Raw genomic sequence first — 17,651 nt, 5'->3', positions numbered from 1 at the left:
GTGGGCTCGCTGCGCTTGGCTCTTTTATATTCCAACTCTTTGTCCACTTGGATGGTGGGGCTAGAACCTGGACTCACGGCGCAGGTTCATCTTCAGCTATTTTTGGAATCTGTGTGTGCTGTGTACTGCGCATGAGCAGTACACAGCGGACACTATCCGATGGGGGACTCTATATGATAGGACACTCCCACCACCATGTTTGGCTGTAGGCAAGACACACTTGTCTTTGTACTCCTCACCTGGTTGCCACCACCACACAGGCTTGACACCATCTGAACCAAATAAGTTTACCTTGGTCTCATCAGACCACAGAACAGTTCCAGTAATCCGTGTCCTGCTTGTCTTCAGCAAACTGTATGCAGGCTTTCTTGTGCAACATCTTTAGAAGAGGCTTCCTTCTGGGACGACAGCCACACAAACCAATTTGATGCAGTGTGCCGCGTATGGTCTGAGCACTGACAGGCTTCAACCTCTGCAGCTATGCTGGGAGCACTCATACGTCTATTTCCCAAAGACAACCTCTGGATATGATGCTGAGCATGTGCACTCAACTTCTTTGGTCAGCCATGGCGAGGCCTCTTCTGAGTGGGACCTGTCCTGTAAAACCGCTGTATGGTCTTGACCACCATGCTGCAGCTCAGTTTCAGGGCCTATGCCATCTTTACGTAGAGCAACAATTCTTTTTTTCAGATCCTCCAAGAGTTCTTTGCCATGAAGTGCTATATTGAACTTCCCGTGACCAGTATGAGAGAGTGAGAGCAATAAAACACCAAGTTTAGCACACCTGCTCCCCATTCACACCTGAGATCTTGTAACGAGTCACATGACACCGGGGAAAATGGCTGATTGGGCCTAATTTGGACATTTTCACCTAGGAATGTACTCGCTTTTGTTGCCAGCAGTTTAGACATTAATGGCTGTGTGTTGAGTTATTTTGAGGGGACAGCAAATGTACACTGTTATACAAGCTGTACACTCACTACTTTACATTGTAGCAAAGTGTCATTTCTTCAGTGTTGTCACATGAAAAGATTGAATACAATCTTTACAAAAATGTGAGGGGGGGGGGGGGTGTACTGGTGTTTTGTGAGATCCAGTATATAATGTGTGTGTGTATATTATATATATATATACACACACATATACATATACACACACACACACACACACACATATACACGTGTGTATGTGTGTTTATTTTTCTTCTTCTAATTGCTCCAAAAGTCTCTTATGGCGGGTGCACTTTAAGGCCACTAGGACTTGCATAGACCACATGTTGTGAGAAGGAGTCCAACAATGGTTGGCTCTGTTATTCTCTTATGACAGGTGCATTTTAATAGGACTTGAATAGGCTGTGTGTTGTAAATAATTCATATGCTCATTTCAGAGAATACTAGGTTACAACTCAACATACACGTGTAGGATCAAAGAGGTAAAAAAAGTACTATAATGTTTCTAAGCCTGACAAGGGTGTGAGACAAGACAACACAAAAGAATGTTTTTATAGAGAGACTAATAATAGACTAAAAGACGTCTCGCAGATCTTCACACACAGATAAAACACAGACAGGCCACATGAAGCCAAGATCCATGGGAAAAGTTTTGTTGGCTGGAAGGGAAGTCTCCTAGCAATTTATGTTCTGTGACTTGGCAGGAGAGGGCGAGTCAATGCTAAAGTGTACCCGTTACTCATCCGTGTGGGAAGAAGCTGTCTTGTGGGCTGATCAACTTAGCGTCATCACCAACACATAAGAATTACTGAGCTATGCCATATAGGAAACATTTCTCTGATGCACACATCCTCCTATATACAATTTGAATGAAATGGATTTGCAAAACCTTGTGTCTAATACTAGTCATATCTGCCAAATTTATTGAAGCTTTAAAGTAGGGGTCTCCATGTTTTGGTGATTATATTTAAAGCCACCAAGAGGACATTCCCCAATACCTTTTTTTTCCTCATCACTGACCAAGAACTTACACTTTATATTACTAAATGCAGCTTGTCCTGGATCATTCAGCAGCGCTTCTCTGAACTTCCAGTTAGGGAACAAGTACTGAGCCCCTTGCAGAATAGTCATATTTCCACCTTCGTCAGGACTACATGTCCCAACGCCCCTGAGACCATCCAAACAAGTGTGCCCTGTCTTTATAGAGAGACTCCTAGAATCTCAGGAGCCTCTGTCAATCAAATGCCTTGGAGGAGGAACTGGGGAAAACAGAGGTCTGGTCACAAGTGAGAATGCAAGGGTGACCAAGACAGGGCTCCATGCAACCCTGAAAGACAGTGTAGACACCTTCAATTCAGAAACAGAGGTAGATCCAAAGCAACAACAGCCTTTAAAAAGCAAACAGCCCACATGGTAAGTGTTGAAGTCTGCAGCTCTATTTAGTTTAATATGATTGGTAAAAGCAGAACTTAAACCTCCTATGGTTTGCAGCCAAAGAAGCTGCCATCTTGGCCTCTGATCTTCAACTAATATGATGCTGCACATGTGATCAGTTAGGATACCAGCCATGTGATAGTTTGACAGTTTGGTTAAGAGCACAACCAATGGGGCAGCTAGCATTCTCAGCATGTGATGGGAACGTAACTTTTTTTGAAAAAACAAAACAAACAAAAAAAAACACGTTTAAAATTGATGGATTTAGTGCCGCCTTAAGAACACTTTGAGAAACGGAGGCCCTACCCGAAACATTTTAGTTCTGGATATGGTGGAAAAGGGTTAGAAGCTGTGTCATGTTTTTGTTGCTGTTGTAGTCCATGCTAAAAAGATCCCCCTCACTTCCTCTCGCTGTGACTCAACAGGAAGTAAGGGGAGCCACAGAGAGCAATAGAAACAGGAGGATATCATTTTATCCTGCTCTATAAAATAACAAAAAACATTTTTATTGTCATCTGAAAATCAGAGCTCCCGATCTACATACTTGTCCCAGGTCAGCGACTCACAAAAGCACTTATGCAGGTCACCCGAACAGCCAGCCAACTAGCATTCTGAAAAGGAGAGGCAACCCCCAGTGTACAGTTGAACTTTAAATTTCTTACTCCTCTATGCCCAGATCCAAGCATGTACTGGTAATGGAAAAGTTGAGCTCTCAACCCCACCCCATAATAAACACCAGACATCGCTGGAGAAACAGAAAAAACTGCCACTGGGATGTGCCAAACATTCTCTATGGAGGTGGGTTTACTAAAGGCAAATAGACTGTGCACTTTAAAAGTGCAGTTGCTCCGCCACCTATTAACTGAGGAGAAGCTCTGCTGTAATCCCATCATCCAATCATCTGCAAGCAAAAATGCTTCTTTTTTGTTTTTCTTGCATGCGATTGGCTATTCTTTGCAAAGTGAAGCTTTAAATCATTTACTAAGCCCTAGACCAACTGCACTTGCAAAGTGCACAGTCTATTTGCCTTTAGTAAATCCAACCTCATGTGCCCAAAAATAAAAATAAGAAATTAAGATCTGACTTATAACATCAGAAAGCATTTCCAGTTTGTAGTCAGGATTCAGAAATCCTCATCCATCATTTTGTAACTGGCTTAATGCCTCTAACAGTCTTCAAAGATCTGCAAAAAGTGCTGTGTGTCAAATAGAGAAGGTGAATCGGTGGGGATACAGACAGTAATAAAAACCTGACACAAGTTCCAACTGTTACCCTCTACCCAAAATAAGGTTTTGGCTGGAGGTACAGCGACAATGTTGCCATTGATTATTGTGGGCAATCTGACTATCAGTTATTTATGGAGGCCTCTGTTTTAGTACACCAAAGCCTGTGACTCACATGGGCAGGTCTGGCAATCCCAGAACTACAGTACTACACTCAGCATCAGAGGTGGTTATGTGGCATTTATTACGCCTTGTGGATTATCAACAAAGAAGTTAAACAAACCTCAAAGCAATTTATTACGGGCCTTTTTACAGCTTTTTTTATTCCCCTGAAGTGTTTTTCATTCATCTTGATGTGCATCAATGTCAATCAATGCAGGATTTAAAGCATACCTTAACGTGTTTTGATGCATTTCCATTGATTTCAATAAAAAATTGAAGCATAGATGTGAATGTGCCCTTCTATATGCTTGCTTGTAAGCAGAGGTTTAAGGACTAGTCACCAGTACTGCCTTTGGTGTCCCCACAGCTGATTTTTACTTACCTGTGCCTTATTCTGCACTGCGTATGTGAGGAGGAGGGGGGGGGGGGGGGGTCACCTTGGTAAAGGCAGGGCTTTGCTTCCTTATGTCTGACCCACCAGCAAGGAGAACAATAATCAGCATAGAGGTTAGAGGTCGACCGATATGGGTTTTTCTCTGGCCGATGCCGATGCCGATATTTAGAAATCATGGCGGCCGATAGCCGATATAGGATGCTGATTTTTTTTGGGCCGATATGTTAGGCCGATTTTATTTTATTTATTTATTTTTTTCCTTTTTTATTTTATTTTTTAATCCCCCTTGATCTAACACACCTTTCCCACTGGGGCGTTTACAGGTGCTTTTGGGCTAAAAATAGCGCCTGTAAAATGGCTCCCCTGCAGTCTGTGTGAAAGACAGAGTGCTTTCACACTGAGGCGATGCGCTGGCAGGATCTTAAAAAAAAAGTCCTGCAAGCAGCACGTTTGGAGTGGTGTATACCGCTCATCCACCACTCCTGCCCATTGATATGAATAGGCACCACTGCTGAAGCGCATGCAATGCGATTTGGCAGCAGTGCTTCATGGGCGTATTTAACCTCTTCCTTGGCCGCTAGCTGGGTTATATGTGCCCCACTAGCAGCCAAATAGCACCGCTAAAATGATGGTAAAGAGCCGCTAAAACTTGCGTTTTACCATCAACGCTCCAGTGTGAAAGCAGCCTTCATAAGTGATACAGAAAATTTCTTACATTTAAACATTTATTAAACAAAACAAACCTCCAATCAGTTTACTTGTATGTATGATTTAGATTAAAAAAAAAAAAAAAAAAAAAACTATATATTAAATAAAAACAGGTAGTCAAAACTTTTGTACGAAAAAAAAAATGGGCTAACTTTACTGTTTTTATTTTATTTTTATTTTTTAAATAGTGTATTTTTTTCCTAAAAAAAATGCATTTGAAAGACCTCTGTGCAAATGCCGTGTGACATAAAATATTGCAACAACCGCTATTTTATTCCTTAGGATCTCTGCTAAAAAAATATATATAATTTTTGGGGGGTCTAAGTGATTTTCTGGCAGAAAATACAGGATTTTTACTTGTAAGCAACAAGTGTCAGAAAAGATTTAGTCTTTAAATGGTTAAACTGAGAACTTCTACACACAGAGATGACTTCATTCATTCAAGTGTAAACATTGTATCATTCTGTTCTTTTCTTGGCAGTCTGCCCAGAGAGGAGGAAAGTGTTTCTATGACGACTCAGGCAACTCACACTGACTGAAATGACTTCTGTAATAGAAAAGTCCCGCTGCAGTTCTAAATCGGCTTTTTATCAGCTCAAATCGGCCGATGCCGATTATTTAAAAAACGGCAAATATGGCCGATATATCGGTCGACCTCTAATAGAGGTAGCACTGCATCTTCAGATCCGGATGTGCACGTCCAGATTTTTCAAAGTTCTGATTAGGCACAATTAACACTTTAAATATTGCCAAACCTAGCAAAGCTTTACTTTTTTTTAGGTCAGTTGCACTCCTTTAAACAAAGATGATCCTCTGCATGTCAAATATAGAGTTAAAGGCAGCTTCAATATTTGCATATCTTCACTTTTTCTGTAAGGGATGAGAGTCCTTCAAACCAACGCGCACTAACCATTTATTTTACCCTTCACCGGCCTTACATAGTAGGTGAGGTAAAAAAAAAAAAAAAAAAACAAGTCCAACCTATGTGTGTAATTATGTGTCAGTAATACATACATCCTTGACACGCCCACCCACCTACTTCACAGACGCATACATGCCTCTATCCAATCACCACAGTTCTGCTGTTTGTTTACATCTTGGTCTGTGCGTCTTTACTTTCCTTGCCACCCATGTGCACTCAGGCCCCATAGACCTGGACCATCTCCATCCAAGACGTCGCTCCATGGAAGTCTATAGGGCTTAAAGCAGAACTCCATATTTTTTTTCTCCCATGCAGTGGGGCTGTGACCACAACTGCATGGGTTAAATGCTCATTTTGTCCAGGGGTGCACCAAAAGGGAATACTTACCCGATCCTCTGGAAAACAGCACCCTCCCATGTCCAGTGGTGGACTGTTCCTGCCATCCTCACGTCTAGAGCCAGTCTATGGGCATGATGACAAGCAGTTAACCGATGCAGCGCATCCACAGCCCCTCTGCATTGGAAAAAACAAATTCCTAAAATGATTCTTTAAATGCACAGGTGAGGCAGGACAGTGAAGACTTGCAGTGCTGAAAACAGAACCACAGCCTTTGGAGACAGACAGGTATGCACCAGTGGAGGGGGTGGGTTAGTTAGGTTATGTCAGGGGGAAGGAGGAAAAAATGTGGATGCATTATATTTTAAAGTGCCCTTATCCTTTAAGGGTCAGGTCACTCTAGCAATCTTGTCCCTGGAGAGTAGGATGGCTAAAAACTGCAAAGCAAATAACCACTTCCCATGCTAACCAGAAGAACGAGTTGTTGTTCCCTTGAGGTGTGGCTCCCATGCAGACAGCAATACTGTGGAATGCAAGTCGCCACTGGAGGGAGAGACATCTCGCCCATCCATCCAGCTAAGGAGCAATGAATGCATGGAACCCGATGAGTACTCTTCTACCCCATTTACAGTGTGATCCTGTCACTGGCCACTTCTCAAGTGCAGAGAAGACAAGGAGATCAATACTTCTGGAAGAAGCGTGAGATGGGGAGAACTCTGCATCCCAGCGCTGCTCAGCAGGAGGAAAAGAGAAATATTCCAATGCTTATTGCCTGACATGTTTACTTGAGCTGTCTGTGCCGCCTTTTAGAAACACAACAGGAAATAAGAGGAAATCTCTTCAAAAGGGAGGCAAAAACCCCACTCAGCCATCAGCCGAACACTGTGTTGCTTTTTTGAATCCTTAGACCGCGTTCACACTGATGTGAATTGGATGTGGATTTCCCCAATTAGCACGATAGAAGATTGTGACTAGCTCTCAATGGAGCTGGTTCACACACCTCCAGGCAGCTGCGAAGCGAATTGCACAGGTGTTCTGCGAGTCTTTGGCTCCATTTCAGGTCTGAATTCAAGAAAAAATTAGGCCTGAAATCAGACCTGAAACAGAGAACAGGGATGTCCCAGACCCCTGCTGTCAGCAGCATCTGAATCAAGTGTGAACATGGCCTTAATGTAGCTTGTCAAATGCCCTGTGCGTGTTGATTTTCTATTTGTTTTAAAGGAGCTCAGTAGTACCCCTGTTCAGCAGATCCCCAGCTCATTAGTACCCCCAGCTCATCAGTACCCCTGTTCATCAGTACCCCTGTTCATCAGTACCCCTGTTCATCAGTACCCCTGTTCATCAGTACCCCTGTTCATCAGTACCCCTGTTCATCAGTACCCCTGTTCATCAGTACCCCTGTTCAGCAGATCCCCAGCTCATCAGTACCCCTGTTCAGCAGATCCCCAGCTCATCAGTACCCCTGTTCAGCAGATCCCCAGCTCATCAGTGCCCCTGTTCAGAAGATCCCCAGCTCATCAGTGCCCCTGTTCAGAAGATCCCCAGCTCATCAGTGCCCCTGTTCAGAAGATCCCCAGCTCATCAGTGCCCCTGTTCAGAAGATCCCCAGCTCATCAGTGCCCCTGTTCAGAAGATCCCCAGCTCATCAGTGCCTCTGTTCAGAAGATCCCCAGCTCATCAGTGCCTCTGTTCAGAAGATCCCCAGCTCATTAGCATCATGTAGAAAGACAAAAAGTGGCCAGAAATCAATGAGAGCATATAATCATTTATTAAAAAAAAAAAAAAAAAAAAAAAATCTACACTTATATGTAGGTAAATACTGCTTGAACATGGAGGAATGAGAGAGCTGTGAGCAGCTCAGCCGACAGCTGTCATATAACCTGATCCAGACCCGTTAAAGGTGGACGGAAAAGAATGAATAAACAGGGGTGTCTAGGGGATCTCTTGACCCATGATGCAAACAACAACGTTACAGGAGGAGCAGAGAGACTTGTTTTATTTGTAGCTTATTAGTACCCTCAATCAGCAGATCCCCTACTCAGTAGTACCCTCATTCAGAAAATCTCCTCCAGCTCTGCTGATCCTCCCTTCTCTCTCCAGTCCTCTGCTCCAATGTTGCTCACCATGTGCAACATCTGCTAGTTGCTGCTGCTCTGGTTCCCTAGCTCTGCTGATCTTCTGCTGCTCAGTCCTAGTTTACCTTCTGCTATAACGTTCCCATGTTGTGTACACCAAGTGTACCATCTGCTAGTTGTTCTGCTCCAGCCTGGATCCTGTTCACCTTCCTACTACCCCCACACTGCACACCAGACACTTCCAGAATATATACACACGTACCAGAAGCGACTGATGATGATGTCTTTACTTTTCGCTTGTTGGTTCCCCTGGAATATCTCATACCTGCAATACCTCTAAAGCAAAGCTAATACTAAAAACAAAAGCCTCTCAAAAGCGTCAGGCTTTGTATGCGAGTTTGTCATAAACTTCTATGGAGGCTTTGGAGACACTTTGAAGCACCAAGAAAACAACATGGGGTATAATTTGTGAAGCAAAGTAAAAACTAAAATTACGTGTCCAATGCCACATGTTGAAGAAAGTGTGAACAAGCCCTAAAAGATTCCATAAGACTATAATAATAACAGAGCATGCTGCAATAGTATTAAATATCTATTGACATAGACATGAAATAGCTACAAAGAGCTCTCTCACATAATGTAATGCCACTATATTGAGTTAGTGATCATTAATTTGTCATCTTCAGCCAAATGAATGAGCAGTTTCTTCCAAGCGTCTCGCCTTCTATAATATTCCTGGTTTGTATGTCACACACACCAGCTGCTGCACTCTGTCTCCATGATATAACACAATGGGCTAAATATATCACAGTGAAAAACAGAAGACCACAACTACAGCATGCACGCAGGAAGGGCCTATAAAAAGTTAAAGTGTGTTTACAGCCAAAACCTTTATTTTCCTTAGTTAAGGATTGAGCGGGGAAGGATCAGAGCTCTCATCTGGTTTTACTGCCATCAGAGGCTCCATTGGAGAGATTCCTTCACTTCCTGTCTGGTAAAAAGTTAATCTTCAGAACAGTAAGGCAGGGAAATCTCTAACAGCAACACACTGTGCCTCTTTCATGTCACGTGACAGGTCCCAGATGACTGCGCAGCCAATCACGGTGCAGCTCGCGCATGCACAGTGTGTGCCCGGCTGTCAAGGCCACAGCCAGGTGCTCACAGTTGCAATGTCGGTGCCACCGAGTGGAGGCGGGGGGGGAGGAACGAGTGGGGCTTCGTTCCCCCGCATCACTGGACCCTGGGACAGGTAAGTGTCTGATTATTAAAAAAAGTCAGCAGATGCAGTATTTGTAGCTGCTGACTTTTTTTTCCTTTTTTTTTTTTTTTTTTTTAAAGGGGAACTCCTCTAACTCCATTAATTATAAAAAGAAAAGAAAAAAAATAATATTGCAGAAACTTCTTGAAGTCCCCTCGTAAAATAGCTCAGGAGGGATTCCCCCGTCCACACACTTTCAAATCGGTTACATTTTTCTGACTGAACAAAATAAATAAAAACTGCACCATGTATGGCCAGCTTTAGCTTTGAATATATTGGACAATATTTAGCATTTTCAACAAGATTTTAATTTCTGTATGCGTCGCCATAAGAGAGATTTTTCCTTCCTTATGTGTGACAACTCTACCAAAAATGGGACAGCGGTTGTCATCTGAACAGGAAGGCACAGACAACAAAAAATAAATAAATTGCCACAAGTTGTAACCCTTCTTTGCGCCACAATTTTTTATTTTTAAATCTGTTACCGTGTTAGAGAGAGATCTCAATATCCTGCCCTACAATCCTTCCCCACTACCTGAAATTAAATATAAATCTGAACTAGATTTTGCCTAGGAATGCACTGATATATTGGCCGCTGAACCGAAAATGATTAGCTAAAAATAGGGTTATCTGCGTTTTGCCGATAGGAAAATAGGTGCTGATAACGGCCACCGAAAATAAAAAAGCTAATGCTACAGAGTTATCCCTGCATTTCCAAAAGACTTTCTAGGCAGCCTGAGCCATGCTGTCTTGTACATCCCACTGTCTGATTGGCCAGAGCCATTTGAGCCACTGTCAGTCAGGTCTGTCTAGTCCTCTTTGTTGCTTTCCATTGAGGTCAGGCTGGGGATACTATGCAGCCTCCATATTGTCATAGCGCTCATTGGAGAGGGCCTGCGGGTTCTGCCCAGGCCTAGGGATCACCTGTTGGGTGAGGAGGGGAGTCAGTTCACCCCGTCCTGACACACAGACCGAGGGGGGGGGGGGGTTCACCCCGTCCCGACACACAGACCAAGGGGGGGGTTCACCCCGTCCCGACACACAGACCAAGGGGGGGGGTTCACCCCGTCCCGACACACAGACCAAGGGGGGGGGTTCACCCCGTCCCGACACACAGACCAAGGGGGGGGGGTTCACCCCGTCCCGACACACAGACCAAGGGGGGGGGGTTCACCCCATCCCGACACACAGACCAGGGGGGGGGGTTCACCCCGTCCCGACACACAACCAAGGGGGGGGGGGGTTCACCCCGTCCCGACACACAACCAAGGGGGGGGGGGGGGTTCACCCCGTCCCGACACACAACCAAGGGGGGGGGGTTCACCCCGTCCCGACACACAGACCAGGGGGGGGGGGTTCACCCCGTCCCGACACACAGACCAGGGGGGGGGGTTCACCCCGTCCCGACACACAGACCAAGGGTGGGGGGGTTCACCCCGTCCTGACACACAGACCAAGGGTGGGGGGGGGGGTTCACCCCGTCCCGACACACAGACCAAGGGTGGGGGGGGTTCACCCCGTCCCGACACACAGACCAGGGGGGGGGGGGTTCACCCCGTCCCGACACACAGACCAGGGGGGGGGGGGTTCACCCCGTCCCGACACACAGACCAGGGGGGGGGGGTTCACCCCGTCCCGACACACAGACCAAGGGGGGGGGGGGTTCACCCCGTCCCGACACACAGACCAAGGGGGGGTTCCCCCCTGTCCCGACACACAGACCGGGGGGAGGGGGGGTTGGTTCGCCCCATCCCACAGACCAGGGGGGGGCATCACCCCGACACACAGACCGGGGGAGGGCTCACCCCATCCCCCTGTCCCAACACACAGAGGGGTGGGGCACCCCGTCCCCTGACACAGAGCGGGGAAAAGCCCCATCCCGACACACATTGTGGGGGGGGTTGTATTTTTTATTTGTTTTGTTCACGCAATAAAAAAAATAAAAAAACAAAAACAGTGGTGATCAAATACCACCAAAAGAAAGCTCCGTTTGTGTGAAGAAAATTATATAAGTTTTGTTTGGGTACAGTGTTGCATGACCGTGCAATTGTCAGTAAAAGTAGCGCAGTGCTGAATATCATCCAGGTCATGAAGGGGGGTAAAATCATCCAGAGGTCAAGTGGTAAAGTTTAATCACCGTTAGTGATACAGTTTCGATAAACAATCAATATGGTTATTGATCAATCAATATATAGCAAACAACCTATTCAATCGATTGAAATACACTTCACCCGTGTGCGTCCCAACGATAGCTAAAATACAATTGTAACGCTCAATTATCATCAAGTGCATCTGTTTCAACTATGAAATCCCATCAATATACAAATGTTTTCATGAGCAACGTATCTTGGTGCTGCTAATTGAAGTAAGCCAATCGATAATATCCAGCTCATCTTCATCAAATACAAATATATATATTATATTTCTTTTTATTATATGGATATAAACTGAAATACCAGCCTATTGGGCATACCCAGGCTTTGGTAAAAATGCACACGTTAAAAGAAAAACAATAAAAGGTAAGGTGGTTGGTAACCAAGGCTTAGGGAATTGGTAGCAAGGGATCTGGGGTGTGCAAAGTTATAAGGCTCGGGTGGTACATTTTCTGTATACAGTCCACATCTAAGCAGTAAACAGAGATAATACAGAGACAAACGGAGTATTGTAAGAATGGGTTGCCAAGGACCGGACAGTATCTCTCGGTCCACATATCCCATACTTTGGAGAATTTGTTTGAACATCCCCTAGATTCAAATGTAAATTTATACAGTGGGACCGCTTGTTTCATATTTTAATGTCACACAATACTTGCACAGTGTTTTACCAAAAATATGTAGAATAAATATTGGCCTAAAATGATTAAGATTTTTTTTTTTTTTTTTTTTGGGGGGGATATTTATTATAGCAAAAAGTAAAAAAAAAAAAAAAAAAATTGTCAATTTTGAAAAAAATTTACTTTTTGTTTGTTTATAGCGCAAAAAAGAAAAACCGCAGAGTTGATCAAATTCCACTAAAAGAAAGCTCTATTTGTGGGAGGGTGCGGGAAAAGGACATAAAAATGTTGTTTGGGTACAGCGTCGCCCTACCGCGCAATTGTCAGTTAAAGCGACGCAGTGCCAAATCACAAAAAATGGCCTGGTCATTGAGGGGGCAAATCCTTCTGGTCCTTAAGTGGTTAATGGTGGCCACACAGGCCTGAATATTATATATATATATATATATATATATATATATATATATATATATATATATATATATATATATATATATATATATATATATATATATATATATATAAACAAACAACCACCATTTTTATTCCCAAGGGTCTCTGGCTAAATAAAAACACGAAATAAATAAAAAAATATTAATAATGTTTGGGGTATAAAGTAATTTTCCAGAAAAAATGTTTATATATATAAAAATTTTTTTACATGTAGGCGAGGAATGCCAGATATGGCCTGGGCTGGAAGTGGTAACACTGATAAATGGATACAGAAGAGCGATACATTGTATAAACAGGACTGTTGTGCTGCCCTAGACTGCAGCTGTTACAAACGTGTTACAATGTTCCTGAATAGATTTCTGTTACAGCAAACCTTCACTTCCTTTTTTCTTTAACCACTTGTCTACCAGGGAAGTTTTTTTTTTAATTGGTAAGGTAATAATAAAGTTAAAAATAACATTATATAAATAAAAATAAATGTTAAAATCTGCAATTTTTTATTTTTTTTTGCTAGAAATGACTGTAGGGCTAAAGTATAAAAGATTTGGTTGCATCGAGTAAATAGATATCAAACATGTTGAAGCTCAAAATTGTGCACACTCCTGGAATTGCAAGAAAAAACACAGCGCTCCACATATGAGGTTTTCATTTACATTTACTTGATTTAAAACGCACCGGTGCTTTTAAACATTTAATTATTTTTATTCTATATAATTATTCTCCCCCCTGTATTGCCTTTACGAGGAGGCTAATAAGCCCCCTATGGGTAAGCACCAGGCCGTGTTCATTTTGGCAGCAAATTTCGATTTAGTTTTAGTCTTAGGACTAAGATGGCATTTTAGTTTTAGTCCCATTTTAGTCTTTTGCAACTGTTTTAGTTTTAGTCGTATTTAGTCGACTAAAACTCATTTTAGTCATCTAAAATCCAATGGATGTAATTAAATTGCAACGGTTCTCTACAAATTTCCAAACTCATTATATACTGCTGGAGTGAAAAATCTCATGTGTTATTTAAGGTATTGAGGTATGAACATTAGACATGTGCGATTCGTTTCGTATGAATCGAAAATTCGTATGAATTTCCGTAAATTCGTACGAATCCGAAATATGAATTTTTATGCATACGAATTCTGTACAAAATTTCATTTATGAATTTCGGATCCAAATGCATAACGAAAACTCGTAATTGTTACGAAAAAAAGTTAACATACATAAAAGTTAATAACCCGGAAAGTCAGCACAGCACAGGGATGGTGGAAACCCCTCATAATGGGCACAGCCGGTGTACACTCAGACCCAGGAACTTAGCACAAGGATGGTGGGAACCCCTTATAATGGGCACAGCGAGTGTACAAACTGGGGAACTTAGCAGAGGGATGGTGGGAACCCCTCATAATGGGCACAGCAGATGTACAGACCGGGGAACTCAGCACAGGGATGGGGGGGAACCCCTCATAATGGGCAAGGCATTTATACATACCTAGAAACCCAGCACAGGGATGGTGGGAAACCCTCATAATGGGTACAGCGGGTGTACATACCTAGGAACCCAGCACAGGGATGGTGGGAAACCCTCATAATGGGTACAGCAGGTGTACATACCTAGGAACCCAGCACAGGGATGGTGGGAAACCCTCATAATGGGTACAGCAGGTGTACATACCTAGGAACCCAGCACAGGGATGGTGGGAAACCCTCATAATGGGTACAGCGGGTGTACATACCTAGGAACCCAGCACAGGGATGGTGGGAAACCCTCATAATGGGTACAGCGGGTGTACATACCTAGGAACCCAGCACAGGGATGGTGGGAAACCCTCATAATGGGTACAGCGGGTGTACATACCTAGGAACCCAGCACAGGGATGGTGGGAAACCCTCATAATGGGTACAGCGGGTGTACATACCTAGGAACCCAGCACAGAGATGGTGGGAATCCTATGGGAATTCCTATGCTTACGAATTTTGTATGAAATTTCATTAACGAATTTCGGATCCAAAATCCGTTACAACAGAAACATGGCTGGTGTTTTGTTCACCAATCAGAGGAAGTCAGCACAGCACAGGGATGGTGGGAGCCCCTCGTAATGATAAATTCATCATTACCAACTTTCATTATTTTACGAAAAGTTTACGAATCTAACGAAAATTCGTATTTCGTATGAATCCGAATTGAATTTCAGACAGGAATTACAAATTCATTTTCATACAAAACGAATTTATTGATGGCACACATGTCTAACGAACATGCAATACAGACCAGTGTTCCTTTTGAAGTAAAATTTCAATTTAGTTTTAATCGTATTTTAGTCATCTCGTTTGTTTTCATTTTAGTCGTATTTTCGTAGACTAAAATAGTATTCATTTAGTCGACAAAATTAACACTGGTGACAGGTCCTCTTTCTAGAGACACTGGGAGTCTATTAGACTCCCCCCCCCCCCACCAGTAATATGTATTCTCAGGGACACTAACCTAGGAACGAGAGATGTGACCTCGGAAGTGACGTTACTTCCTGGGTCATTAGTCACAATAGGGGAATGGATGCGGTTTTCTGTGGTCCCTGGAGGAATGGTAGAGCTTGCTAGGCATAGGAGTGTTTTGAAGCTAAGGAGAGAGGGAGAGGGAGAGGGATCTTTAACCACTTCCCGACCAGCGCACGACGATGTACGTCGACAGAATGGCACGGGCAGGCATATTGGCGTACATGTACGTCCAATATTCGATGCCGCCCTGCCATCTGGAGAGCGCCGCCGGCGGCGCGCTCCCGTGCTGGTCGGGACCCCCGTGAGTCCGGTCGCGGGACCCGCGGACTCGATCGCCGCGGGCATCCCCGCGATCGTCTCACGGAGCGGCCGAATAGAGCAAATGCTGTTTAAACAACATTTGTCTATTCTTCCTAGCAACTAGTGACGCTGATCTCTGCTCCATGTGATTGGAGCAGAGATCAGTGTACACTAAATGAAAGCCCAACCCCCCCACAGTTAGTAACACTCCCCTAGGAACACTTAACCCCTACACTGCCACCCACTGGTTAACCCTTTCACTGCCAGTGTCATTTACACAGGAATCATTGCATTTATATAGCAGTGATTACTGTATAAATGACAATGGTCCCAAAAATGTCCGATGGGTCCCCCACAATGTCGCAGTCACAATAAAAATCGCTGATCGCCGCCATTACTAGTAAAAAAAAAAAAAAAAATAATAGAAAATTATTAATAAAAATGCTATAAAACTATCCCTATTTTGTAAACGCTATAACTTTTGCGCAAACCAATCAATAATCGCTTATTGCGATTTTTTTTACCAAAAATATGTAGAAGAATATGTATCGGCCTAAACTGAGGGAAAAAAAATGTTTTTTTTATATATTTTGGGGGGATATTTATTATAACAAAAAGTTAAAAATAATGTGTTTTTTTCAAAATTGTCGCTCTATTTTTGGTTATAGCGCAAAAAATAAAAACCGCAGGGGTGATCAAATACCACCAAAAGAAAGCTCTATTTGTGGGGGAAAAAGGACGTCAATTTTGTTTGGGAGCCACGTCGCACGAACGCGCAATTGTCAGTTAAAGCGACGCAGTGCCGAATCGCAAAAAGGGGTCTGGTCTTTGACCAGCAAATTGGTCCGGTCTGCAAGTGGTTAAAAGTAGAATACCAGCCATTTTTTTAAATTCTTTTTAAATAAGTGGAAAGGGTTAGAGCCTCAGGTGAGTTTCTACTACTGCCTGGGTTAACTAGATCCTCCTCATTCCCAGCGTAGTCACCATGCCAGGAAGTGAGGGTGAATCCCCCCATTGGGGACACACACAGTGTTTCTAACACCCCCCCCCCCATAGATTTTTTTTTGGTAGGAACTCCACTTTTGCAACACCTTCTTAGTCTGTCTGCCTATATCAACGTTGTACAGCACCACAGCCTATGACAGCACCATAAGAATACATTTCATATTATATTGTAGGCCAGGGACCTGAGAAGAGGGTGTCCCTGGAAGCCCTGCCATGTCTTTGCCTCCCCTCCCATTGCCAGGAATAAGGGAGGGGGGGTCTCACCTTGAAGTCGTTGCCGCTCAGGTCCACCCCCCGGATGAAGGGAAGCACCCCGGTGGCCGCCATGTCCGCTGTCAGGGAAGGTCTGTCTCCTCTCAGCGGCTGAGGCGGCGGCGGCAGGAAGAACACAAACCACGCCCCCTCCGCTCACTCTACCCTTCTCAGCAGCCACGCCCTAACTCTGCGTCCGCCAAGCCCCGCCCACCCTAACCCTCACAGCCAATCGCCGCCGCAGCTGTCACTCACTGCCAAAGAGGACCTGTCAGTGAGCACGTAATCATCCCTTTATGTATTGGTTGGAGCAAGCGTTCCTTAAAAATAATCGTAGGTATAAAGAACACATGTGACTATATAGGTGTGATTGCGATCAGTAATTGGTTCTCTTTAAGCGCGCGATTTCTCACCCGTGTGCGTCTAAAGGGTTAATCAGCGGCGCGCGGATGACGTCGCGCGGAAGCTGCCCTCTCTCATTGGCGGAACGGAGGTTCTATTTTCAGACCGGTGTTTCGTAAGATTAGGCGACCCGTCAGAACGTGTAACGGAAGTGACGTTTCATCGCCATCATCTTGCTACTCCCCGCACTCGTCCACAGTAAGGATACACTGAGAGGGGACAAGCGGACATCTTGTTACACCCACCGAAGTTTTGGATTTTACACTTATTTTTAACAGTATCCTGAGTGTATATTGTCAAATCCAGTATTTAGAACTCCGTCTCAGTGTTTAGATGTTGAATTTTAAAAGCAGCGGCAAGCCTGCTCATCTCACAGGTTTTCTAATCTGACAGAGGTTCGCTTCTTTTAAAATCCAAAATCTAAACAGTGAGACGGAGTTCTATGTACTATATTTCACTATATAAACTCAGTTTACTGTTTAAAAAAAAAAGTGTAAAATGCAAACCTCCGGTGGGTGTA

At 43.8% G+C, this 17,651-nt stretch overlaps 1 protein-coding gene across 2 annotated transcripts in view; it reads right to left on the bottom strand.

The window, feature by feature from the left end:
* Positions 1–16,901, bottom strand: part of FLII (FLII actin remodeling protein) — a 70,846-nt gene extending 53,945 nt beyond the window's left edge. For both annotated transcript variants that reach the window (XM_077449440.1, XM_077449441.1), the window contains exon 1: positions 16,742–16,901. In XM_077449440.1, the coding sequence (XP_077305566.1) occupies positions 16,742–16,804 (63 nt within the window). In that variant the 5' untranslated portion in view covers positions 16,805–16,901. The remainder of the gene's footprint in view (positions 1–16,741) is intronic.
* Between the last annotated feature and the right edge of the window lie 750 nt (positions 16,902–17,651).

Source organism: Lithobates pipiens, unplaced genomic scaffold (genome assembly GCF_037356315.1).
Source record: "Lithobates pipiens isolate NorthernLeopardFrog02 unplaced genomic scaffold, aLitPip1_a1.2 Scaffold_22, whole genome shotgun sequence".
NCBI classification, from domain to species: Eukaryota; Metazoa; Chordata; class Amphibia; order Anura; family Ranidae; genus Lithobates; species Lithobates pipiens.
The sequence above is the reverse complement of the archived record's forward strand: the minus strand, read 5'-3'. Positions and strand labels throughout refer to the sequence as shown.